Source organism: Pseudorasbora parva, chromosome 6 (genome assembly GCF_024679245.1).
Source record: "Pseudorasbora parva isolate DD20220531a chromosome 6, ASM2467924v1, whole genome shotgun sequence".
Classification (NCBI taxonomy): domain Eukaryota; kingdom Metazoa; phylum Chordata; class Actinopteri; order Cypriniformes; family Gobionidae; genus Pseudorasbora; species Pseudorasbora parva.
In genome coordinates this window covers 11,508,913-11,536,585 of record NC_090177.1, presented here as the reverse complement: position 1 = coordinate 11,536,585, position 27,673 = coordinate 11,508,913, and the positions used below count along the sequence as shown (strand labels likewise).

The 27,673-nt window shown below is 37.0% G+C and overlaps 1 protein-coding gene across 5 annotated transcripts; it reads left to right on the top strand.

The window, feature by feature from the left end:
- Nucleotides 1-876: 876 nt before the first annotated feature.
- camk1gb (calcium/calmodulin-dependent protein kinase IGb) lies at nt 877-26,211 on the top strand. 5 transcript variants are annotated; one of them, XM_067445617.1, is made up of 14 exons: nt 877-1,003; nt 4,265-4,424; nt 10,634-10,745; nt 17,412-17,537; nt 18,567-18,641; nt 18,749-18,887; nt 19,196-19,319; nt 20,188-20,263; nt 20,876-20,988; nt 21,119-21,197; nt 22,468-22,555; nt 23,795-24,132; nt 25,155-25,253; nt 25,337-26,211. In XM_067445617.1, exons 1-13 carry the CDS (start codon nt 977-979, stop codon nt 25,219-25,221), a joined length of 1,524 nt encoding a protein of 507 aa, XP_067301718.1. In that variant the 5' UTR covers nt 877-976; the 3' UTR covers nt 25,222-25,253; nt 25,337-26,211. The 5 variants fall into 5 exon arrangements, with proteins under 5 accessions (XP_067301718.1, XP_067301722.1, XP_067301723.1 ...); XM_067445621.1 differs by lacking the exons at nt 877-1,003; nt 4,265-4,424 and adding an exon at nt 7,507-7,691; XM_067445622.1 differs by lacking the exons at nt 877-1,003; nt 4,265-4,424 and adding an exon at nt 7,726-7,745.
- The last annotated feature ends 1,462 nt before the right edge of the window (nt 26,212-27,673 follow it).

The following is a 27,673-nucleotide window of genomic DNA, read 5'->3' as shown; positions in this document are numbered from 1 at the left end:
ACTGCGAGTCCTGCTGCGCTGCGAACACATTTAGCCATTTATAGGCTGTTTGACTTGGCAGAGGTACTGATGCGCTGGCCGGCGAGATTTGCAGCAAATACGACTGAACTACTGCCAAAGGAAAACAGGAAGAAATCCAGGAACTAAATGATCATTCCAAAACAGATTAAAATCAAGTTGTGCTCACATTTAAGTGAGTAATTGAATAATATACCTGATAAGAGACCCACAGAGGTCCAGCAGAACCATTTAAAGAGCTCAGAATGAGAAGACATGTTGGGCTTTTATAAATCTCATGTGACTGAGGGTAGACTATGTTGTTAGCTGCACCCGTTGGGCCCAAAAGTCTGAGAATGCACGTCTGGATCCATACACTATACCTTTCAGAAGAGGTTGATACTTCTGTCCATCAAGGATTTGTCTTAAAGGGGGTCCTGATCAGCCTGTCAGGGTTTATTCTACGATAATAACCAGCTGGATGTACATTATCCTGCCCACATAAGTAAATAATTAGATTCGAAATATTGATCTCAGTCGATTTTATTAAACGTCGCTCTCTGTTGTGTAAATGGCACCGGGGTGTTCGTTGAAAGTAGGCTATATCACTACAAAGGTATTTTCAACTTGTTTTTTTTCTAAGCAAGGCCGTAACCATGCCTTGAATTTGTAGTCTAGTTGTAAAGTAATACATTTAAAGGCCCAATGGCATGACATTTTCATTTTATGAGGTTTTTCAACATTAATATGAGCTCCCCTAGCCTGAATATTGTCCCCAAATGGCTAGAAATTTTGATCAGTGTAAACCGAGTTCTGGCTGTCTTTCTCTGCCTTTGAGACAAGCTGATCTTGAATTCTCCTGTTTTGTCGTCATACCAGGAAAGGTTACCGCCCCTTCCTCTGCTCTGCCCGCCCAGAGAATTAGTAGAGAATGGATTCAGTTTATCAGTCATGATGTCAGCAGAACAGACTTTACCATATGGATTTGACAGCACCGCCACAAACAGTGAGTAACAGTGTTCATTAATGCCTGATCTGGGATCAGTGATTTCTGATGTGTAGATAATCATTTAAGTTCACACAGACTTTCTTTCTAAATCGTTTAATACTGTCAGTCCCGTCGCTGGCCGTCTTGATGCTTCAGTGAATCAAGCCAATGACTAAAACGATCAACTTCACATCATTTCTGTAAGCAGCATGAAACAAATCTGTTATTTAAATGATTAAACTACAGAGAGCGATCAAAGAACACTCTTTATAATGTTCAGATCTGTCAATCACACGTTTATCTGCAGTGCACACTTGTCGAAACTAACGTTACAACAGAAGGTCTTACTGTATTCATGTCAATGTCGTGTTTGTTGTTAGTTGTGGTGAAAGCATTTTGTGAGTGAAATAATGTTGCAAAGTTCACTCGTGTTTATTCAGAGCTCTCAGATACAAACATATAAACTCATGCTCACAACTGGCTGCACTGCAGCTGCTGCTCGCGCCTGACTAAACCACGCCCCCACCGCCACATTATCTCATTTCAAATGCAAAGATGTCAGCCAATCACAACAGTGGGTGTTTAAGTCTCACAGTAGACACGCCCCTTGAAAGAGAGCATTCAAACCAGAGGGCTAATATCAGTATAGAAAATATGCCTTTTATTTCTAAGTTTAGGGGTGACCCTAAATAGTTGAAGATTCGATTGATATGCGGAGCCGGATTCGACCACCGATCTCAGTCAAATCTTCGTGTGTGTAGAACAGATTTCAAAGTGGTATGTTTTTTATTATTTTAGATTCAAATTTATCGACCATTTAATCATATTTGTTGGAAAACTATATTAATACAATCAGTAATCGATCACAAAAATACAGCGTATAGCGTCAGTTCTGGCGAGTCACATTAGTCAAGCTCGTGTCAGCTGATCACACAGCCCGATCTCATGCAAATGCGTATCTATAGCACGTATTGTATTTATTGTGTGATTTATATGTGAAATACGTTTCTATGTGCATATGTAATGCAGTTTTTGAGTGCATATGATAACGCACTTCATAACATGTTATATGCACGCACCCCACCCAACTAAACCTACCCAATGGGGAGACGATGCATATCATATGCACGTAAAAACTTATTTTGGCATATATAAATACAATGCGTCCTAGAGATATATGCATTTCATGAGAACGCATTGGATCACATCTCCCTATAGGAATACGAAGCCTATCACAGCATGCATATAGAAACTCCTTCAGTATTATCAGCAGCTGTCACGTTACTCTGGAGCTCCATCCCCAGCTCCTCCTCTCGTCAGTCAGGATTTGACATTCTGATTCCCCCTGAATCTGATTCAATTCCTGCATTAAGTTGTAAATTTTAATATTAAAAATTAATGATATCTGCAATACATTGATGCTTCTGTTCTGTTTACCCTAGGGGGGGTTTATCACTGCTCTCCCTGAGTTCTTGCCCAGAACAGAAAAATACCGTCAGTCTAAGCTATATACTAATTGTCTATCATCTTTGATGATAGTGGTCCCGACAGAACCATGGATCATTTTCAGGGAAAGTGAACAGTCTCACAAAAGCAAGAGCGTACAAAAGCTACACTACACTCTCAGAAAAAAGGTACAGTGGAGGTACAATTTTGTAACTTGGGGAACAAAACATATAACTGTACCTTTAAAGGTACACAATTGGTCCTTAGGGTACTATACCATTGTTTTCCTCAGTTCGGTCCTAGTGAGTCGCTGTCCTGCAGAGTTTGGTTCCAAGCCTGAAAGACATCTATAGAAGCTCTTATTGAGAATTAACAGGTTTAGATTTTGATGTTTTATTGAAAATTTTTGTTCACCATTATGGTGATCAGTATTTCCTTTAGGTGGGCAGTTTGAGTTGGATTTTTAAGTAAGTTTGTGTTTTTTGTTAAAGTGTAAACAAAACACATAATTGCTTTAAACAAAAGAAGCAAAACAAACTGTTTCAGGAAGAATAATGTTTGAACTCATTACTAAATAATAATAAATAATATTCACCAACAATACTTGCTTGTCACAGATCAGAATTTTTTAAATATTGATTTTTAAAAACATTCTAAAGGGGGAAACGTATAGAGGTACATAGATATCAAGAATCAGCATATGAATCTCAACAATGGTGACATAATTAATGCTGCAATGCATGCTGGGAGTCACACGTTTTATACTGTGGTGGTTTAGAAGGGTTGGAGATAAACTCTGGAGGACATCGAATCTCTAGGACTGAACTTGCCTACCCCTGACTTCGAGGTACAAGTTGGAGGTACAAGAGGTGTTAGTTAGCAGACGAGCGGAGGGAAAGCTTTGTCCGTTGTTTACATCATAGCAACATAAAACAATAATTGGATCTGTTAATAGAAAACACAACTACAATAATAAGACATACTTACAAGTTGTGATCCATAAACAACAAATTGTCCTGACAGAATGGGAATGGCTCTGTCTTTTATGTGAAGCCTGCATTGTACTCTCATAGGTTCTGGAAGCTGTTCTCCATAAAATGTACTGCACACAGATAAATGTTGTGGTTATAATGTTTAGGAACAGTGTTTAAAATAAATTGTAACCACTCTAAGTTCATCCGCCTTAGGAGGACAAACTTTGTCCAGGGTGAAAAAAACAGCAACACCCTTAATCTTCTCTAGGGCAGCTCAACCAGGCCTTATCTCCTTTTTGCATATACAGTGAGCGGGGATTATTTAAATCATTTAAGTGATTTCATAAAGCCCAGAAAAATGCACCATTTGTTGTAGTTCTTGAAAAGTGGATTCTGTTAAATGAAATATCTCCCTTCGGAGTGACTTTGAGCTTTGTAACCTTGCAGATCTGTTTTATGCTCAAACAGCAACTTTACACACTAACAGTGAAAGGGCACAACAGGACTGCTTTCATATAACGCCTAGCAAAACCAAAAAAATAACCAAACAGGGAGGATAACAGTTCTGGCAGTATATGTACAGATTGTCCTGCAGATTGGGAATGTTCTTTGTATTATCAGTTCGTTTACTCTGCACTGGGTGGGAGAGATTTGCTGAAAGTGAATCGCATCCTCTATGAAGCCTCTAAGGTGGAAACAGGTTCCTCATCTCCACATTCATATTCCCATTTACGCACATCACCCTCGCTGAAACAGAACTATCTAGAGATCATTATGTCCGGTTATCTCCCATGTTTCCTTTCCCCACCATGGCAACACCGTACACAGAGTGTTTTAATGAGAGAACTGTCTCGCCCAGGTTGATCATCCCTCCCAGGATACAGACGACAACATCGCGCAAATAAGTCAGACTTCCACCGGTCCTGAGAGCGTAACGTCTGGACAGAGTCTGCCAGCGATGCCATCATACTTCATCAAGCAACACAGAGCGCTGGTCAGCAGAAAACAGCATCACAAAGGTAAGACAGAAGAAACCTCTGAATTATCTTCTATGCCAGGCAGAAGTTTGAACACATTTTAGTGAATTTGTATTTTACGTGGTCACAACAAAAAAGCTTTCGCTTAAAAGCTTGAAATTGAGTTTGACAAATAGTTTTGTTGACAAATAAATGTGCTAACAATTCAATTGTAGATTTTTTTTAAATGATAGATTTTTTTTAACATTTTTTTTAAATAGCTTTGATTACTTGTCAAATGTTTAAATTAAATAAATAACCAGTAAGTATTAAATCTATATTGAAATGTAACAATGTATAGAAAACGTTAATATTTTATTTTTACACATGGCTATATTTTGATATTAATAAAATGTATATTTATTTACATTTATAATACGACCTGTTGGGCCAGTCAGGATATATATGTATATGTGTGTGTGTGTGTGTTTATATATATGTATATATATATTCCTTATTTTTAAATATTTATTTTTTATTTTTGTATTAAGGTAATTAAAATTCTTCAAGAAAACATAATTGACAATGGAATTAGGGGGGTAGAATATGGCCGTGTGTGTGTGTGTGTGTGTTTGTGTGTGTGTGTGTGTGTGTGTGTGTGTGTGTGTGTGTGTGTGTGTGTGTGTGTGTGTGTGTGTGTGTGTGTGTGTGTGTGTGTGTGTGTGTGTGTGTGGCCTGGTAATCCCTACGTAATGGGGACAAAATGTAAAATGTAAAAATGCAGAATTTTTCCTGTGATGGGTAGGTTTAGGGGCAGGGGCAGTGTAAGGGGATAGGATGTACAGTTTGTACAGTATGAAATCCATTACGCCTATGGAAAGTCCTCATAAAACATGGAAACACGACGTGTGTGTGTGTGTGTGTGTGTGTGTGTGTGTGTGTGTGTGTGTGTGTGTGTGTGTGTGTGTGTGTGTGTGTGTGTGTGTGTGTGTGTGTGTGTGTGTGTGTGTGTGTGTGTGTGTGTGTGTGTGTGTGTGTGTGTGTGTGTGTGTGTGTGTGTGTTTTGCAAATGTAAAAATGAAAAATAAACAAAAACAAATCAGCCAGCTACCTATTACAAAGTATACCTTTTAATCATGTTTTAATAGCAGGCAGTGGTCTTTAATGTTGTTATCTAGCAATAAGAGAAGTAAAATTCCTGTTTGGGATTTACTCAAGCCTATTAAAGGAGGAAGTGTCACACTGTGAGATTATCCTGACTGGCCCAACAGGTCGCATGCAGTAATCTCTCCTTGAGCTCACCGTACACTCTGATGCGGCCCTTCACAACTGGCCTAGGGTTTTCATTTTAGTAATGTCTTTTCAGGGGCTTCATAGTGAATTTGTGATTCAAAAACACATTGTGCGTTTGCTAAAGCCTTCGGTAATCCCATACACACACTGAGACATGTATGACCTATGGTAAATGTTAATGAGCAGAAGACATCCGTTTTCATGCTTTACAAATTTACACCGTTTCACGGTGACCGGATCAATCTCATGGACAAGAGCATCAGGCCATATTTCACACCAAAATGACCAGAACAATTTGACCATTATGGATGTTTTCTTTACCAATTATCATTAAGCAAAAATAAATAAATAAATCCTATTCTCATTGCTGCAATGAAACAAAAAATGCTATAAACTGTAAAAAATACTTAAACTTTAATGTGTTCACCTTTATACGTCATTGATGTACTTAAGCATATTTTTAAAAATCATTAGAATGTAATAAGAATAAGCATAGGAATTATGAATGTAAGACTTTGTGTTTAATCATCATACAATTGATACCATGATGAAAAAAGAAAATGAAAAACACCTAAATGGTTCTTTTTCTTTTGATTCTGTTGTGGACATGTTTTTTGTGACATTCACGTGCATTAGGGTCCCCTTACCATTGCGATCACTCGTGTCTGTGTAATATGGTTGTCTAAATAACAAAGTATAATCCCGATTTCTGAGCATTATTTCGTCATAATGTGGCATTGATTCAACAAGCTGCTGAAAGCATTCTTTAGAAATGTTGGCCCATATTGATAGGATAGCATCTTGCAGTTGATGGAGATTTGTGGGATGCACATCCAGGTCACGAAGCTCCCGTTCCACCACATCCTAAAGATGCTCTATTGGTTTGAGATCTGGTGACTGTGGGGGCCATTTTAGTACAGTGAACTCATTGTCATATTCAAGAAACCAATTTGAAATGATTCGAGCTTTGTGACATGGTGCATTATCCTGCTGGAAGTAGCCATCAGAGGATGGGTACATGGTGGTCATGGTCAGACAAAAATGCTCAGGTAGGCCGTGGCATTTAAACATGCCCAATTGGCATTAAGGGGCATAAAGTGTGCCAAGAAAACCCCCACACCATTACACCTCCACCACCACCAGCCTGCACAGTGGTAACAAGGCATGATGGATCCGTGTTCTCATTCTGTTTATGCCAAATTGCTGCATACCTCGGTTGTAACGAGTGGTTATTTCAGTCAAAGTTGCTCTTCTATCAGCGTGAATCAGTCGGCCCATTCTCCTCTGACCTCGAGCATCAACAAGGCATTTTCGCCCACAGGACTGTCGCATACTGGATGTTTTTCCCTTTTCACACCATTCTTTGTAAACCATAGAAATGGTTGTGCGTGAAAATCCCAGTAACTGAGCAGGTCAAAAATTGCTTAAATCACATTTCTTTCCCATTCTGACATTCAGTTTGAAGTTCAGGAGATTGTCTTGACCAGGACCACACCCCTAAATGCATTGACGCAACTGCCATGTGATTGGTTGATTAGATATTGGTTGATAGATTAGTAGATTCATTTTGAAAATGTAGTAGATAGATTAGCAGATTCAAAATGAATCTACTAATCTATCTACAAATATGATTCCCCACTGACCACTTGCTCTCTATATATTGGTATTGAAAAGGCAATTGAAAAACCTGATATTTGTTAACAATTACTCATAATGCAAGATTGTGTGTGTGTGTGTGTGTGTGTGTGTGCGCGCGTGTGTGTGTGTGTGTGTGTGTGTGTGTGTGTGTGTGTGTGTGTGTGTGTGTGTGTGTGTGTGTGTGTGTGTGTGTGTCTGGTGACATCACATGTAGACAGTCATTACAAGAGACCTTGAGAATCCGCCTCGCTGGCCGCTCCTCCTTCATTGACAGCTCATGTAATCTCCAACCTGTTGGTTATTTGTGCTTCTCTCGACGGGATTAATCTGTCCATACTGCAGCAGGCTTTTGGCAGGAGAGTCAGAGCGGGGCATCTTTTTACGTACTTGCCTATCTAGGTAAGTCCCATTCCTGTCCCATTCACAGCGGAGACGAGACTGCTGCAAAAACAGGTCACACTTTTAAATTACAGTGTTCATGTTAATGTGCAATTCCTTATTTTATTCATTGTACTCTGTTATAATTGTTTGCAATACATGGGCATTGTAATGTAAAGGTTTTTTTTTTCTTCAATAGACTATTTTATTGCTTGAGTGCGTGCAACAATTGATTACTACTTCTGACTAAGTGATTTGCAAAAATTGAAACGCTCGTTTTTCATCCCGTGCACACTGATGATGGTGCATATGAAAGATTTTTGCCTGCACACCACGCTGTAGTAATTGCACATGAATGTTCATGATTGCAATGAGATCTGCGCAGCATCCCCTCTCCTCGCTTCTCATTGTTTGTCACTGCTGTCCTTGCTTGAGCCTCGATCGTGTCTGCAAAAGACAAAAATCCTGCTGGAGTTGTTACAGACCTGAAGGTAAGGTCCAGAAACTGGCTCTTTGTAAAATAATCACCTCTGCTTATGCATGCAGCATCAGAATGCACATGGTGAAAGATGATTAATGGATCGCATTATTATGCGTGCGGTTTAAAGGTACACGCTGGGTTTGTTAATGTACAGATTAGATTAAGACTTTGAGTGATGGGACATAAGTGATGATCGTCAGTCTGTATGGGACATGTATTTGAGGATCCGTGCTGAGTTGCATGTTTATGCTGGTCTCGTGACTCCCTGGACATTAAAGGGGCTGCAGAGGAAAGACAAAGCCAGACACGTGCAGAATGTGCTTCTTGTGTGAGCAAAGAGAAACTGCAAGTGTATGCAACATCTTGGCATTGATTATTTTTGCAATGGTGTGCATGCTGGTGCATCTCAAGATGCATCTTAATAATACGTGATATACTAAATTTAATTGCGAGTATACTGTGATTGGGAATGGTTCTGTTTGTATTGAACCTTTTGAAAAAAGTCAAGAAATATGTATTTTTATTTTATTTTACACATTTGTTAAATATTGCATTTATTATTTAAAAATGATTATGCATTTAATTGAATTTGCTTTCATTTAAATTGTATTATTTATTTATTTATTTTATTAATACAAATTAATTTAATATTTTAATTATGTAGCTTTATTTAAATGTTTGTAATTGTAATTATTTATACATGGGATTTATTTTATGAATCAACAATTTATTTTTATGATTTGTTTAATGTATGGGGATGGTCAAATACCTTAATTTATGCTTTATATATATATATATTGGTGAGACTTTTATAATCAGGCTCTAAAAAATGATTTAACAATTTAGATTTATTAGCCAATATATCGGTTATCAACTTTCAAAAAAAATAATTATTGGTTAATGGTATCGGCCAAAATGTTCATATCGGTGCATCCCCAACATATAGATAGACACAGATATATATTTGTTTGTTATGACATTGATAATGATTGCATGCGACCATGCATGGTGTTTTTTGAGACCTGTCCATTCTTGTCTGTTAATTGGATGTTCCTTGTTACCTAATTTGTCTATTAGTGGTCTACTAATAGTCTATAAATTAATCAATTCCATAGAGTTTTTGCACCTCATTGTACTTAATGACACTCTTAATGGCAAATTAGTGATATTTTCGGCTACTGAACTTATAAATGACAAGTGACCTCATGAGGGGAGGGAATTGTTTTAAAGTTAACTCAGAAGATTAGAGTCTTTAACCCGTTATATAAGTGGAATGAGAGCGGGACTTACCAGAACTTCACAGAACTCGGCACTGCTAATTCCAAGTCTTTTATGTTAGAAGACAAATCTATTGGATTGAATGTATATATTTAAACACCTATTATGACGAAACCTTGGAATAAAAACACAATAGATGCGGAAAATGAGCTATGCTGCTGGACCATTTCTTTATTGTGATTAATACATCATCTGAAAGCTGAATAAATAAAGAAAGGATGTTAGGATAGGATAATATATATTTAATTGGAATCATAGCGTGCAAAATAAAATCTAAATAGTGAGAAAATTGCCTTTAAAGTGGTCCAAATGAAGTCCTTAGCAATGCATATTTACACTAATAATAACTTTTTTATATATTTACGGTAATAAATTAACAAAATATCTTCATGGACCATAATCTTTACATAATATCCTAATGGTTTTTGGCATAAAAGAAAAATGTATCATTTTGACCCATACACTGTATCGTCGGGTATTGCCACAAATATACCCGTGAGACTTATGACCAGCTCATATTGATGTGTTTTGTTGAATATGATGACTTTATCAAATACATCCAATCATTTATAGACATGTGGACGGGTTTGTGTTGGATTTCTCTGCATAGATGCAACTCAAGAGATATTCCAGTTAAAACAGACCCAGATTTATATTTCACAGAAATCGCAAAAAGAACCACAGAAAAATCTCGTACGTCACCTAAACTCGCACATCTAGATGTGCTAAAGACGCACATCTACCTGTCTGTACACTGACCAGCCAAAACCTGATTAGTGTTTTCTGACAACCGCCTTAAAGCTATGTAGGACAGCCAATGAGGAGCTGTGGAGTTTTTAAAGAGTTCAGCACAGGTCCGTGACACACTAAAACAGGCTTTAAGATCAACTCACATCCTGCTATCGACTGACCGTATAGCTGAAAAATGAGCATGAGAGCTGGTCTCTGCTTTGCACTTTGAACCTTAAAGGATATAAATAAGTTTTTGATGTTTCATCTCGATTTGGAATTCTAACCGGGTTTATATTAGGAATCAGGCCTCATGGCTCCTGGACTATTAGGGGTTATTTTGGCTGCAAATAAAGGTACATTCAAACATCTTTGGTTTACTGCTCACTTTTTTTTATTGCAGATTGACACAGATCACAGACGTAGGTCTTTTTTGTCACTTTATAAAGAGGTTTCTTTTCTTTATCCTCTTCAGAAATCCCTGTCGAAGCTCACACAGAAATGGGGCGAAAGGAGGGCGACTATGATTGGAAAAAGAGCACGGATAACATCCAGGATGTGTTTGAATTCATGGAGGTGCTCGGAACGTAAGTACACATTTAGTTCCTCTTATTATTCATTGTGAAAGCTGTGAATGGTTTTATAAACATCATTTTGTCAATTTATTCAACTGGCAATTTATTTTTTATAAAGTATAGCTTAAATTTACTTCCTACATGCAGCTGATAATAAAAAAAATAAAAATAAAAGAAGTGTAAAGAAAAATACTGTGCTAAAAGTAGTTTATAGTTCACATTAAATCAATTTTATTTTATTTTAAATGTGTTAAAGACATTTTCCAGAAAGCTGATTTCCCCTTACCTCAAGTGTCCGGTAAAGAACTGACCCAGACTGTTTACCCAACTTTACCGTGTGGGACTCTTGGTAATTCAAGGCTTGGGAGATTTGGGAGATTAGTTGTTCATTCAGAAAAAAACCTCAGGAGCTTCAGCTTTTACTGCGTCTTTACATTCAAAAGGTTGAAAATTATGCCATCATTTATTCACCCTCATGTCATTCCAAACCCGTCAGTCTTTCGTTCATCTTCATAACACAAATTAAGATATTTTAAATCTGAGAGCTTTCTGTCCCTCCACTGACAGCTACACAACTTCCACTTTTATCAGTTTAGTGCCTAATAAAGATTGTAAAACTGATCCATATGAATTGAGCACTTTAGTAAAAAATTTCTGAAGAGAAACATTCGCTTTATATGATGAAAAGATTTTAGGCTTTTACTTACATATAAAATCAATCAACTTTAGATTCAGCAAGAACCAATGAGGTTCATTCTCGTGTTACGCATCACATTTGAGCTTCCTCAAGAACCAATGAGGTTCATTCTCGTGTTACGCATCACATTTGAGCTTCCTCAAGAACCAATGAGGTTCATTCTTGTGATGCGCATCACGTTTGAGCTTCCGCAAGAACCAATGAGGTTCATTCTTATGTTACACATCTCATTTGAACTTCCTCAAGAACCAATGAGGTTCATTCTTATGTTACACATCTCATTTGAACTTCCTCAAGAACCAATGAGGTTCATTCTCGTGTTACGCATCACGTTTGAGCTTCAGCAAGAACCAATGAGGTTCATTCTCGTGTTACGCATCACGTTTGAGCTTCTGCAAGAACCAATGAGGTTCATTCTCGTGTTACGCATTACGTTTGAGCTTCTGCAAGAACCAATGAGGTTCATTCTCGTGTTACGCATCACGTTTGAGCTTCAGCAAGAACCAATGAGGTTCATTCTCGTGTTTACGCATCACGTTTGAGCTTCTGCAAGAACCAATGAGGTTCATTCTCGTGTTACGCATCACGTTTGAGCTTCTGCAAGAACCAATGAGGTTCATTCTCGTGTTACGCATCACGTTTGAGCTTCTGCAAGAACCAATGAGGTTCATTCTCGTGTTACGCATCACGTTTGAGCTTCTGCAAGAACCAATGAGGCTAATTAACCAATGAGGTTCATTCTTGTGTAATGTGTGATGAAACAAGCTTCAGTAAGAACCAATGAGGTTCATTCTCATGTTACGCAACACGTTTGCGCTTCAGTAAGAACCAATGAGGTTCATTCTTGTGTAATGTGTGATGAAACAAGCCGTCTAAATAAATTTGAGCTTACCCGAGCCACTGCTGTTACACAAAAGTGTGAGGGTGATTTCACTTTTGAAGGCCTGTGTAAGGAAAAGTTTTCCGGAAGAGAGAAGCGAATGTTATCATTGGTGTCTGAGAACAGATTCATTCTCACATGTTCTTTATACAAATTTCTATGCATTTTTTTGGTAGTCTGTTTGATGATGCTACTCTTAATCTTGACACAGTTAAGCTTACATCCATTATCCCATCTGAGCTACTTAATGGGTCTCAGCCTGTAAACCAGACTGCAATGATCTGGCCCATTTGTCCTGAACCGCTTGTGTCATTGCGGCCGCAGAAAGCTGACTAGACTGTGAGCGCAGCAGACACGAGCAGCTGTACATCGTCTTTGCTGACTGTCCAGTGATAACTAAGCAGAATAATGTTTCCTCAAGGCTGTTGTCCCTAAAGACAGACGCTATATGAGATCAGTGCAAGCGTCACAAACATTATTCGGGATGTTCGTTCCATGTTTCACAGAAGTCTGTAAATAAATGTTCGGTTACAGTGTGATCCAAAAGTTGTAGTCTTCCTTTGATTGCCTGTTGTTGCTTGTTGAGGGTGTGAGTTTTATCCAGTGGAGTCTGTAGTATTCAGGTCACCCTGCGTCTGTAGGTGATTCAAGGTTAAAGCACAGGTGAAGACACTTCCATCGGAGTGTGTTAATCGCTTTGGCAGACAACAACAGGGATCACAGACACCAGGGAACAGCTAACGGGATAGAAACAGCTTTGCGATAATCTACTGGACATGGCCTGCAATGTGCTAACACCGATGACGATTAAATTATTATTCTTGATTATTTTCATTGATTAAGGCAAAACACCAAATGTGAATAGGGAAAACAATGTGGATATCACCATACTTTCCCAGTTGATTGATTACTTTAAGAACTGCGAACATTTTTGCATTACACGTTTCCTGAAATGTTGTTTAAATGAGGCATTATCTGATTAAATACGCACTCATCCGCATTTCCAGATCAGAAATCTGAATACTTGATAAAGCTGCGTTCAAAGTTCTTGTTTTAATCTGTTTACTTATTATTAGACTCAAAGATTTTTACTTTTGGATATCTCTTTTTTTATCACTCCATAAATCAGAAAATGCTCTCAACAGTCAGGGGAAAAATTGATTTAAGGTAAAAAATGTTTTATAATATAAGGAAAATGATGAATGAACAAAGCCCTCTGGGAAAAAATCAGAATATAGATAGGAATAAAACTGTACATTTTGTATGAAGTACTTCTTCTGAAGCTCATTTTAAGACATCAGCCTTTAAATATGTGCCGTATGTATTGTAATGGAAATCTGGTAGTCATTTAAAAGGCTATTGTTAACTTTGGTCTGTTTTTATAACTACAAAATAAAAATTTTAAATCAGATTAATCCTCAAAATAATCAGCCAATGACTCGATTATTCCAAACTAAGCGTTGGTGACTTTTAGACGAATAAAAGACAAGTCATATATTTTGTCACTGAAGATTTTTTTTTTTTAAATATCGTCTCATGAAGTCTCTTGTATTATATCGTCTTGTCTCCTGAGCCAAGTGTATCGTCATACCCCTAAAAATGCAAATAGATAAAGTGCAATAAAATAAACAAAACATGTTTTTCAGACAAGTAGAAACATGAAAAGCCAAATAGCCCCAAATCTAAAAAAATTGGAATTTAAGGTTTTCTTTTTTTTTCATCAATTTTCCACTTTTTCATTTAGTCATCATTTTCCTTTATTTTGGAGAATTTTGCCACTGTGTTTTAAGACCACAGTATTACTTCCGTATCAAAATATTATTATAGTTTTTATAATAATTTTAAATCTGAATAATTTTAAATGTATATTTTCCATTTTCTTTTTAATTTCAGTTTAAGTTTTAGGGATTTTGTGTGTCTGTGTGTGTGTGTGTGTGTGTGTGTGTGTGTCCGTCCGTGCGTGCGTGCGTGCGTGCGTGCGTGCGTGCGTGCGTGCGTGCGTCCGTGCGTCCGTGCGTGTTTTAAATGTTTTTTTATGAATTTTTTTCAGTTTTTGTTTTTTGTAAATCAAGTTAAACTAGATGCAAATGGAAAATGTTGTTTGAAAAATAGTTCCATTTTTATATATAAATAATTTTTTACTTTTTACTTAAATTCACATTTATTTTATTTCAAGTAAGGAAAATGTTTTTGCTTTTATTGGGATTTTTGGGTTGTAATAACCCGGTTTATGCCAGTTTTAAATTGAAAATGTTCAATTAAAAAAAATAAATAAGTTATACATTTTTTAAAAGTTTACAATATATGCAGGTCATAAAGTGAGATAACAATCTAGTTTCAAGCATAAAATACCGCGTAGAGAGCTCTGTCACGACCTGCCCTTGCCTGTGGGTGTTACTGGCACCACTGGAGCATTATGGGCCGTGGGGAGTTGAGCACAGTGGTTTCCTTTGACAAAAACAACCTAAAATAAACTCCCACAATCCCTCCGCAGGCTTCTACTGGAGTTAACACTCATCAGTATGAAGTACGACAGCTAAAATGGACTTGAGCCAGAGATTCTATGATAAAAAAGTCACGTTTCTATGTATTTCATTGGCAGTTTTCTCTGCCTTTGGGCACATTCTGTGTACTGACCTTCAGTTTGAGCTGTATTTAGTTTGTATTTATATATTTATTCATGCATTTCATTGAAATCCACAGTATTTAATGAATTCAGGACTTTCTAAAGGATTATTCCCTCATGACCGTAGGTGAAGGTGAACACATCTCTGAGCTCATTCAGTGCAGAAGATATTGTGGAATAACGCTTGTTTCATGACACACACTCTCTCTCTCTCTCTCTCTCTCTCTCTCTCTCTCTCTCTCTCTCTCTCTCTCTCTCTCTCTCTCTCTCTCTCTCTCTCTCTCTCTCTCTCTCTCTCTCTCTCTGTGTGTGTGTGTGCGTGATGTAGCACTTCTTTGTGTTCTTACGTCTGATTTAAGCATTATGAATTCAGTGCTATATCAAAAATAAATACCTACACTTCAAACAAATATATAAAATATATATTTATAAATATCCTATACCTATATCTATATATTTTAAGTAGTAAATGTTATTAAAAAAAATATATTAATTTAAAAATGGTATTGATTTACACTCAAATTACACAGTACACTTATTTTCAAGATATATTCTCTTAATGTTTTTTTTTAAAAAATATTGCACGGATAAATAATTTAAAATAAATACTGCAATATTACTGCAATAATTTTCTTCATCTGAGCTTTCTAAATGAATACCACCAATGAGGGTCAAATAAAGTATATATTGTTTATGTACTAGGCCATGAACATACAGTAGGTTCTATACCTATCACGTCAGTCACTGAATATTGAATTAATTTATAATTATTTTAAATACCCAATCCAATCCAATCCAATCCACCTTTATTTATAAAGCACCTTAAAAACAACACTGTTGACCAAAGTGCTGAACACAATTCACAAAACAAAAACAGCAAAATAGCAATAAAATAAATACAACAATAACAAAGTCAACCCTCAAACTGATCCAAAAGCCAAAGAAAATAAATGAGTCTTGAGACAGGATTTAAAAACAGGGAGAGACCCAGCTAATATTCAATGTGGGTAAACATATATAATTATATATTATGTATAATATTATATTTTAATTTCAACACATTTAATGTTTTAAACACTATTATTTTGTAACTACATTTGTGCATTTAACTTTAAAGAAGATCTACATTTCTCATTTTAATTCATGGATATGACATGGAAAATATGCCATGCTTTAGAGGAGGATATCTGTCACCTGGTGGAAAACAAACACTTATCATGAAAATGACATGAAATGATCACTGTAACCAGTAGATGGCAGCAGAGGACACTCATTTGTTCATTCCACTCCCTTTTATAGTTATTTTCACATTTTTTGCTTTTGGATTTATGGAATTTCATGAAATATATAAGCCCAGATTTGACAGTGAATGAGAAACCCTGTCACAGTTATGTTCAGTTTGTTTTTTCATTAGTCGCATGTCTTCTGTTTGCTCGTTTTTCTCCCCACCTTTTAGTTGTCATGGTAATTCATTTAATCATCACAGGTGTTCATTGTTATCTCCCTCATGTATTTAAATTGCTGTCCAAAAATACACAGATGCAGATATCGTGACAATCTATCAATAAATCCACACACATTATCCTCTGCTTTTGAGCCTGGCACACTGAATAACACAGACTAAAGTATGGAGATGAGCCGAAGCCTGCCGCCGGATTCATATGAGTTTTAAAGGGGACGGAGGCGATCACGAATTAGTGTATATATTACAAAGTTAATTGCAAATTTTTATGCGGGCTGTGTGGAAATTTAAGCAGGGCTAAAGCCCTCCTTAAATGGGCTTAGTGACACCCCTGATGATAAGATTATTAGTTGAATAATATGAAGATTTGCAGCAGATAAACAGGATATGCCATAATCTCAGCAGCCTTTCTCTACAGCCTGGATAAGACTGTCTTATTTAACCAATCCCATGCTAATTGTAACCTAGCCTCTTTCCGTTGGAGGCCTTACAGTGCCAGGCGACCTGGTTGCAGGCCTGTGTTTATCGAGGCACCTGGATACCAGAGCCATTAGTGTGTCCGTTGCATAAGGGATTTCACATGTAATCCTCATGCCAGGACAGCCATTCCAGGTTACAGCTAAGGAGAGCATGGAGAAAAGACAATTAAGCCCTTTAGGTGATCTTCCATAGCCTACCACCAGCAGCCATTAAAAATAAATATTGTTTGAATTATCCGTTTACATAATTAGTTTGTCAATCTCGCCAGGGCCCTGGCCTCTCATGTACCTTTCACATGCTGGCAATGCCATTTCTAGCTGTGGCTAGATGGCCTGCGGTGTGGCACGGAGGTCTCGGCAGGGTTTTTAAAAGGTCACATCCTCGCCTTCATTAAAACCTGCTTTACTCTCAGGGGGACGTGCCGCACTGGCATCACATAATAAACCAGGATCATATTCTCTCTCTCAGAAAACATGATCCCAGGTAATTGCACATTCAACCTTACTCCATCTTTCTTTCTTTGCTTTCTCTAGGGGAGCGTTCTCAGAGGTCTTCATGGTGAAGGAGAGAAAAACAGGGAAACTTTTTGCTATGAAGTGTGTGAAGAAGAAAAGCAAACGGGACATCAACCTGGAGAATGAAATAGCTGTGTTGCGGAAGTAAGAATGAAACCAGCACTAGCCGTGATTTTAAAAGTCTTAGGCTTTAAACAAAATACTAATAGCTGTACAATGAAATTGAAATGGGAAGAATGAAACTAAAACAGAAATTCAAACCCAGCCTAGGACATTGAAATTATAGAAGCTTGTTTCCGCCACAGGAAAACATTTTTAATTGTGACTTATCTCACAATTCTTTCCTTGCAGTTGCGATTTTATATCACACAATTCAGACTAGTTTTAACCGATTTTGAGGTTTAAACTCCCATTTGCATGTTATAAAGTCTGACTTTGCAATTTAGGAAAATAAACTTGCATTTCAGGGGGAAAAAAGTGTCAGAACTGCTGTATAAACTTGCTTATATCTTATAATTTGGGCTTTTTAGCTCACAATTGTGGTATAAAAACTTACAATTCTAAGTTAAAAAAAAGGTAAAATACCCTTGCAATTCTAACTTTTTTTCTTTCAATTGCGAGTTTATATCTCACAGTTCTGACCTTTTTTCTCAAAATTGTGAAACAAAAGGATTAACCTGGTCACTTTAAACATGAAATTAACATAAAATTACCACTATAACCAGTAGGTGGCAGCAGTGGACTCTCATTAGCTCATTTGCCGAATTAAGATGTACATTTATATCTTATAACTTGGTCTTTATAACTCACGATTGTGGGATACAGACTTGTAATTCTAAGGAAAAAAAGGAAAAAAGCCCCATGCAACTTTTTCTCGCAGTTCTGACTTTTTCGTACAATTGTGAAATAAAAAGATTAACCTAGTCACTTGGTGAAAAACAAACACTTTAAACATGAAAATAAACTTGCTAATTGTGAGTTATAAAGTCCAATTTGTGAGATGTAATCTCTCAATTCTTAAAAAAAAAGGCACAATTTGATTTTCTGTTGTTTTATTCCATGGCAGAAACAAGCTTCCTGGTTGTAAATGCCTTTTGAAACCACATTTATCTGCTTTTAAAGCAGCATAACTGTATTTCTTTATACTAACTTCTTAATTTTGTTGTCTTATAGGATCAAACACGACAATGTGGTTTGCTTGGAGGATTTCTACGAAAGTCGGACGCATTACTACCTGGTCATGCAGCTGTAAGCACATCTATTTGTATTATCGGCCACTAAAGCCTCTTCAAATCTCTTTTAAATCTCAAAAAGTGTCTTTACAGCATGTTGTTAAATTGCTCGTATGCCATCAGTGTTTCAGGTGGTGAGCTGTTTGACCGCATCCTGGACCGGGGCATGTTCTCAGAGCTAGATGCTAGTCAGGTTATCAAACAGGTGCTGGAGGCAGTCAACTACCTGCATATGAATGGCATCGTGCACCGCGACCTCAAGGTACAGAGACGCCACATTCACAATTCACACAAACATATGCACATATCAGGGGTGTCCAAACTACAAAAACTGTCCTGAAGAGTTTAGTACCAACTTGCCTCAATACACCAGCCTGAAGGTTTCTACTTTGCTTAGTAAGACCTTGATTAGCTGGTTCAGGTGTGTTTAATTGGGGTTGGAGCTGAACTCTGCAGGACAGTGGTCCTCCAGGAGCAGGATTGGACACTCCTGGCATACAGTATATAGATGAAATCAACAGACGTGGACTTAAAGGCACAAACCTTTCTGCATTTGTATTCTCTCTGCAGCCAGAGAATCTGCTATACTACTGCCCTGATGAAAACTCCAAGATCATGATCAGTGATTTCGGTCTCTCGAAGATGGAAGACCATGGCATCATGTCCACGGCCTGTGGGACTCCGGGATATGTCGGTGAGAGTGATGTCAAATAAATGAGGTTTTTGACAGCCAGTGAATGTCAAAGCACAAGTGACACCTCTGTTACCTAGCTGGCTTTTGATTCATCGTCTGTTTCTCTGAGTGATGAACAATATTCTGTGTTAAATTATGGTTGGATTGGATGTGACTTTTGTCCATTGGGATCAGGAGAAGTATGAAGTAATTGTATTGGTCAAAATTATCTTATAATACTGCATGAAGTAATAATAAAAGTAATTATTTTTAAAAAGTGCTATTTTAGTTGGCCTACTCTTAGTAGCTTTAACTATTTATCGGTAACACTACAATAAGGTTTCGTTAGTTAACATGAACTAAAACTGAAAAATACCTCGAAAGCATTTGATGTTCTTAGTTAATGTTCTTTTCGATATTTAAACGTACATTATTAAAATCAAAGTTTGTATATGTTAATATTATTTGATGGACCTGAGCTGACATGAACAGGTGAACCTGTGACAAACGTATTGCTCATTGTTAGTTAATGTTAGCTAATTCATTATTTAATGTTACTTAATTATTAATACTTGCTGATATATTGTTTATTAATATTTTGAGTTGGCTTTTATTTTTACATTTTCAGTTTTAATTTTAGTTTTAGGTTTAGAAATGTTGTTACGTTTTATTAATTGTAAATATCGTATTTCTGTATTGCTCTAATTAACTAATTCTTAGTCATTTTAGTTCTTCAACTTATTTTTATGATCTCAATTAGTTGTAAAGGCAACAAGTCTAATTTTCATTTAGGTGTTTTTTTTAATAACGTGCACCGATGAATCTTGCACTACAAAACCAAAGATATTTAAGAAAATTAACAAGCAAATGTATTTGTATTTCCTCACAGCCCCTGAAGTGTTGGCTCAGAAACCCTACAGCAAAGCCGTTGACTGCTGGTCCATCGGAGTCATCACCTACATCCTGTAAGTCCCTCCCTAGTAGGAAAGTCATTTCTAAGAAACTGATTTCCACTCCACATTACCAAGTGAGTTGGACTGTAAACAGCACCGCTATTTACTGAGCGTGATAAACAGATGCCAGGTTCTTAATTTGGAAACCTAAGGCTTGGCTGTTTGTCAAAACGGACAGATTAGCAGTTTGATTCAGAACGAGGCCATGTATCCATGCTGTTTAAGTTCACACAGAAAACATAGAACAATGTAGCTCTCTCAGATAGACGGCGCCCCCTGGTGGCGGTTTTTGTTAGTTCACTTTAAACGTTCAGCTAACCGTAAGTATCTTTGCAACTACATGCCAGCTAACTCTCATCAGAGTATTATGAGACTGTTAGGTTAGTGTTATGTGTCAGGGTTCAGGTGAGTAGAATAAGTTAACATGTAGTTGCAAAGTTACTTATAGTCAGTAGAATGTCAGTTGGGGAGCATCCAAATAGTGTTCGCAAATATTAAGCAGACTAATAATATTCTAATGAGAGTTAGTTGATATGTAGTTGCAAAGTTACTTAGAGTTAGTAGAATATATAAAGAGGACTATCAATATAAAGTATTACCATTTATTTTCCTTTATCTTCACAGTCTCTGTGGATATCCTCCTTTCTATGAAGAAACCGAGACTCGTCTGTTTTCAAAAATCATGAAGGCGCAGTATGAGTTCGACTCGCCCTTCTGGGATGATATCTCCGAGTCTGGTCAGCATCCAATAATACAACTATTCATTATTTTCTGCTTATCAGACTGATCTAAACCTCTGTCATGATTCTGTAAAACACACCTGTAACTAGAAGCCCTTAACCTCATGTAAAATTATTATCTCTCTAGCAAAGGACTTCATTCGCAACATGATGCAGAAGAATCCTAAGATGCGTTACGACACAGAACAGGCTCTCAGACACCCCTGGTGAGTGACCGCAGGACACTTTTATTGCTCAGACGTTGGTCTTTCAAAGCCTTAAAGGGATAGTTCACCCCATAATGAAACAATTACCCAACCTTTTTCACTCCATACTTGCTTGACGCTTGAGAATGAATCTCATTGGTTCTAATGCTTGAGCTTATGTTTACTAAATCTGAATGCACTATGTAAGTTTGCTGATAAATATTTATGTGAATAAAAGCCTGAATGAAATCTTTTCGCCATATAAAGCAATCCTGTCTCTTTAGAAGTCTTGGATTAAACCACTTAATTCATAATAAAGCTTTATTTTAGGAAGATAGACTTTTAATGGAGGAACGGAAAGCTCACAGATTTTATAAAAAAATCTCTTCATTTTTGTTTTTCGAAGATGAACGAAAGTCTTGAGGTCGTGGAAATGAAAGTTTGCAGCGACGCGAGGGTGATTAAATGATGAAAGAATTTTCATTTTTAAGTGAACTATCTCTTTAACTTATCTGTTATGTTTACATTATTTCAAATGTCTCAGGGAAACTATACAATTGATGTGGATAGTATAGCGCAGATCAATGTTTGTTAACTACAACTATAAAAAAAATCACTAATTGAAATAAAGCAGAAATAAAACAAATATGATTATTAGATGAAATACTTCAACTTGAACTTGTTTCCGGTAAGTTGCCAAGTTTAAGTACTAAAATAAATGAAAACATTAAAAAAGCTTTTGAAAAAAACACTAACACTAATAAAAATGACAACACATTGAAAAATTACTAAAACTTGAAATTAAATTAAAATAAAAACTAAGAATATAAAACCATTCAACCAAATAAAATACATTTATGATATCATCACAATAATACTACTGATAATTCTCTCAATTTGATGAGAAAAATTTAGTTTGTATTGAGATCTCCAAATTCTCCATTTGGTCTCCATTTAATCACATTGCTGGGTTATACTTTATTTTATGGTGTAGTTAAATTGTACTGGGTAATATTAATTAACTACCTGTACTTAATATAGAGTTACGGTCAATTATTTAGTAATTATGCGTAATGTACGGTTATTACTATAGTAAGTACATGTAGTAGCGTGTAACTTCGTTACGTATTGCTGTGATGGAGAAACAAAACCCACAAATCACTTATGAGATTGACAGATGTTAGATTAAACTGGACTAAACCTCTTCCTGTCTTAAAGTCTGGTTAAAAGAGGAAACAAAATCCTCCTGTTTTCCGCTAGCCCTGATTTTAAATCCAGCTTTGTCCTGCAGGATTGTAGGAAAGACGGCCCGGAGTCAGGACATCTATCACTCCGTCAGTGAGCAGATCCAGAAAAACTTTGCCAAGTCCAAGTGGAAGGTAAGGTCATGTTTCATAACTCAGTGTATTCTCGGTTTGGAGTTTGTCTCCTGTGGTTTAGTCTCAGTTGGGTTTTTCAGATGATCTCTGGTCTGATTACACAACCGAAGTCATTGATTTGGTCATCCCGTCTTGCCTATAATTGCTCCATCTGTGTGAATATCTGGAACAGACCAGTTTCAGTTAGTTTTAGCAATCTGATTTATGCTTTTGAGACACCTAAAGGTGTACTTAGTATTTTTTGTGAACATATCAATGGCCTAGAAAAATATATTTAGGTACCACTTCAAGCCTTTATACACGGCCCAGCCAATCAAAAAAAAAAAAAACAGTTTGGATTGAAATATGCAAATGCTTGAGAGTCAATAATTGGATCATTGTTGCAGTGATTGTTATGTTCATGTTATATGTTCAGCAACAGAAAATGATGCACCTCTTGATGGAAACAACACCACAACATTTATTTCCATCAATTTTTGGTCAAGATCTCGTATTGACAATGCAAGAGTCCAGCACTCTGTAAAGTCTCCTCCAGTACATCCCAAAGACTTTCAATGAATTTAAGGTCTGGACACGTGTGAAAATGATCCTTCATACTCCCTCTCAACAATTCTTTCACAGTTTGAGCTGATGAATCTTGACATTGTCATCCTGGAATATGTCATGATGTGTCTTCCGGCATGGTTGTTTAAGAAATGAAAAGCAACACACTCGATCAGTTAGGGTCAGAAGAACTGTTGCCAAACATATAACATGCTCGAAACATAAAAATCACTGCAATAATGATCCAAACACTGACTCTTAAGCATTTGCCTATTTAAATCCAAATAGGCAGTGTATATAATGCATTATAATATTATTTTAATGCCTTAATTCTGCCTTGTTATGCACCTTATAATGCATGGTTTCTTGTATAACTGTAATTTTAGTAAGTAGTAAACTAGTGTCCTATTCCGAACATAACCATTATATTTGGAACGGATCCATTATTAATACACTGTGCTAATATATCTACTGAATATAGTTTTTAAATGAAAAAATATATTTTACTGTCATTTATTTTTCACACTGGTAATGGACGTGCACTGCACTAAGCGGCACAGTACTCATCGCATGTAGTCCCTTTTCATTGTTTTTCCTTTTACTTCATGTTTCAATATACAATTAAAGTGAGATTTGGCACTGAATTAGCTTTATTTCTTTTTGCACTAATCTGAAATCCTGATCTCGTCACTCCAGCAAGCCTTCAATGCTACAGTGGCCATTCGCCATATGAAGAAGCTGCAGCTGGCCCACTCTGAGGCCTGTCTGAAGAACATCCCTACAACTGTGCCTGAGATCAAGGTCATCGCAACATCCACACCTGAATCCGTCCGCAAGAAGCAGTTCGCTGACACCACGGAACAAAATGGCGTCATGCCCAGTAATCAGATGAACGTGCCGTCCGGCTCCAACGAGTCAAAGAGTCATTACCACCCGGTCCGGGTCAGTCACAGCGATACCACCCATGTTGGGACTCTAAGCATTGCAGAGAAAAGTAAACATGTGTATCACTCGGAGCCAGCTGATCTAAATGGGTATGTGTTTGTGTTTAAAGGTTATGTCATGAAAAACATGATGTGTGTTTGATCATTTACACTAAAACTCTAGAACTCTAAACGTGAAAGTAAGCTATGGAAATGTTATTCAGAAACCACCCTGACATCCCATGTTTACATTCTGTTCCTAACCAACCTAACTTTTCTGGTTTAAGCTAGTCTCCCAGCCTGGCCTAGCTGATGTAAGCCCATCTAACAGACTAGCCTGACCAGCCTGGGAGACTCACTAAGAACGGCTTGTTTCCCAGCAATTTGCGGCACGTTTATACAACAACGATAAAAAAATGCTGTTGTTGTGTAAATGAACAGCCAAAATGCCTAAAATGTGTTACATTATTAGTTGAAAATTGTGTCGCTTTTGGTTACTCATTTCACATTCGAGAATGATATCAATCATAATAGAGGTCATTTACATCTTAAAGGTACAGTGGCAAAAACTGACTGCTTAATTCTAAAGGTCAGAGAAAAGGTTAAAAAAAAAGGGTAATGCAAAACTAAATTATGATGTTTTCGGTGCAAGAAACCTTGACTTACATCATTAGTGGATATCATTAGTGTTTTGGTTAGCCAAAAGCTGTTAGAACAAGATTTAGGGCCCTATTTTAATTATCTGAAGCGCATGGTATTTAGAAACCCTCAACCTGACGAGTCAGTTTAATTTGTCATTACTGCAAATCAGTCATTTTCATACATGCAATGACTATCCAATAAGGCATGTTGGCATTTTTATCTTTATGTACACAATAATCATTTTTTACATCGTAATGTATACACATGTAAAATTACAAAAAAATATGTTAAATTATTACAAAACATTTAAACTCTTTAAACTACAATTGCGGATAAATACAACACTGTCTTTCCCCCTCTGTAATATAAAATATTTGTTGAGTGAAACGGGGTATTTAAGGAGAAAAATGTTTGATGTGATTTGATTTTATCCATTGGGAATTGATTTGCTTTCCATAACCGCTCTAATTATGTACTCTTAAATTCTTCAGGTTTGCAAAAAGAAGCTCCAACCGAAACGGGCAGAGCCTGCAGACTGGCGTTTGCTCTGTCATGTGATTGGCTGCACTGGAATTATGTGATTTTGACAGGTAAAGCTGACACCTGGATATTTTAATAACACATATATACGCATATATATGCTACATGCCTCCCTTTGTCGTGCTGGCTACAGGTCTGTGACCTTTCACCCAGACACTGGCTGCTTACTGTGGGCAGGTCCTGCTGCTCTGCTCTGGTCAAGAGCGTTGAAAATACAGCCGCCCACCGGCCCGCACCGCTCTGAAATCCTGAAGTTTAGAGGAGTGCCTCCATATCGGCACACGCTCACAGAGCACAAAACAGCCTGTCGCACACTCATAAACGACACAGTATCTTTGTAAAAGCAGAAACGGTTCTGCATTAGGTGCCGAACCTCAAATTGTGTGTTTTCCCTCGAGGACACAGTTTATCAAGGGCAATTAATATCTCTGTATTAAAACATTTGGAGCAGGGGTCTGTGTTACTGGATGCTTGTGTAAAGAGTATTAATTGTGTGGGGGTTTTTTTTGTACATATTTGCATGCCTAGTTTGTAATGTGTAATAATAATGTGTACCTTAGAAATTTGAGTGTGTAAAACCCTTAATAACCTATCGATATTAGATTGCTGGAATAAGAAACTACCCAAAACTACATTTCCAACCTTTACTTTATTCCTTAAATAGGTTTTTGGGGTAATTTAACTAGAGTGAAGGTTTATTTTTCTAATGCAGAAATGCTTATTGTATGTTTATCTATTCTATATTTTTGTCATAATAAAGCAGAATAAAAATGAATTACGCCTTTTCCCACCACTATTGTAAGACTTGCCCTTGTTTTGTGCACTATAATGCAGTACTATGTGATGTGACACATGAATTTTACTGTTAGAAATACTGTACTGTAACTAATCTTGTAAGAGATTAAAATGAAGTGTCCTCTGAACAGAAAGGGATTATGCTTGTGTAGGCTGCTATACTGTCAATGCTTTGTGCAATATTTTTACCAATAAACCCTCAGATTCATCGCTGGTCTGATGTTTGTACTTAGATCTATTTAAAGAGGTGCTCTTTCACAAAGAGTGTCTCCTACATTAGAATAGGTCTTCGTGCTTAAATGTTTAAAAGCACCTTATTTTTCTCATATTCTCCATTATTGCAGCTCCTCTCTTCTCAGTCTGTCAGTTACGCTCTGTTTAGTTCCTGTCTCTATGAAGCCCCTTTTTCTGAAAAGCGCATTGTGCTCTGATTGGTCGGCTGGATCAGTGTGTTGTGATTGGTCAACTGCTTTGTGGTGTTTTGGAAATGTCCTGCCCCTTACCATATAACCACACGTTTACAGCTACTAACAAACTCAAACAGGACCCCGCCCCTTTATTCTGATTGTGCCTTGAACAGGAATGATTTAAATATTGTGACTCTTTGGCTCCCGGAAGAAAACTTGAGACTACAGTCATTTCAATGTGACTGTAACTTTGACAAACAGCTACACACTAAAGAATGCTGAACATGTAAAAAAGCATAAAATAGGTTATTTTCAGACTGACAATACATTTTAGGATATGCATATGTCTAATTTACATTCAAATACTGTGATAATTGGAACTTTTTTAGATGGTCCCAGTAAAGAAATGATGACTGGCCTCAATACGCCGGCTGACCTGGACTCCTGACTGACCTGTAGACGTTCTGCAGGTCACTCACCTGAGCTCAGATTAGCACGAGGTGTTTAGTCATCATTATCACTGTCATCTTACTGCTAATGCATGAGGACACAGCTGATATTATGATTGGTCTTAACGTCATTTACTGCCACTTGTTTACTAATAATGGGGTAAATATATAAAGTAAATAAAATGTTTGGTATTGTTTGCATTAGACTTTTTTTTACATCATAGCATGTTTTAATTCGATTTGATTCTAAAACAGTTTTGGGCATAGGCATTCACTCTAACTAGTTTGAGCATTGTTTATTTTCAATGTTCAATGAAACAGCATTTTTGAGCATAGACATGTTTCTTTTGTGTGTGTGCGTGTGCGTGCGTGTGCGTGCGTGTGTGTGCGTGTGTGTGTGTGTGTGTGTGTGTGTGTGTGTGTGTGTGTGTGTGTGTTTACATATCTTTATCTGCTCAGGACAAACAAGGGACTCAAGAACAACCATCATCCAGGTAAAGATACACAGTATTAAAGGGTTAGTTCAGCATCAGTCTTCTCTTCCCTGTTTATTTTCAAACCTCAAACAAAGATTCAAACGGTTTTGAATCAGCGTATCGATTCATGATTCGGATCGCGTGTAAAACTGCCAAACCACGTGAGACTGGCGATCCGAATCATGAATCAATACGCTGATTCATAACCGTTTGAATCTTTATTTGAGGATTGAAGACAATGCTTAATAAAGTTGTAATTTTTGGACCAAAATGTATTTTCGATGCTTCAAGAGATTGTAATTAACCAACTGATGTCACATATGGACTTTGATGATGTTTTTAT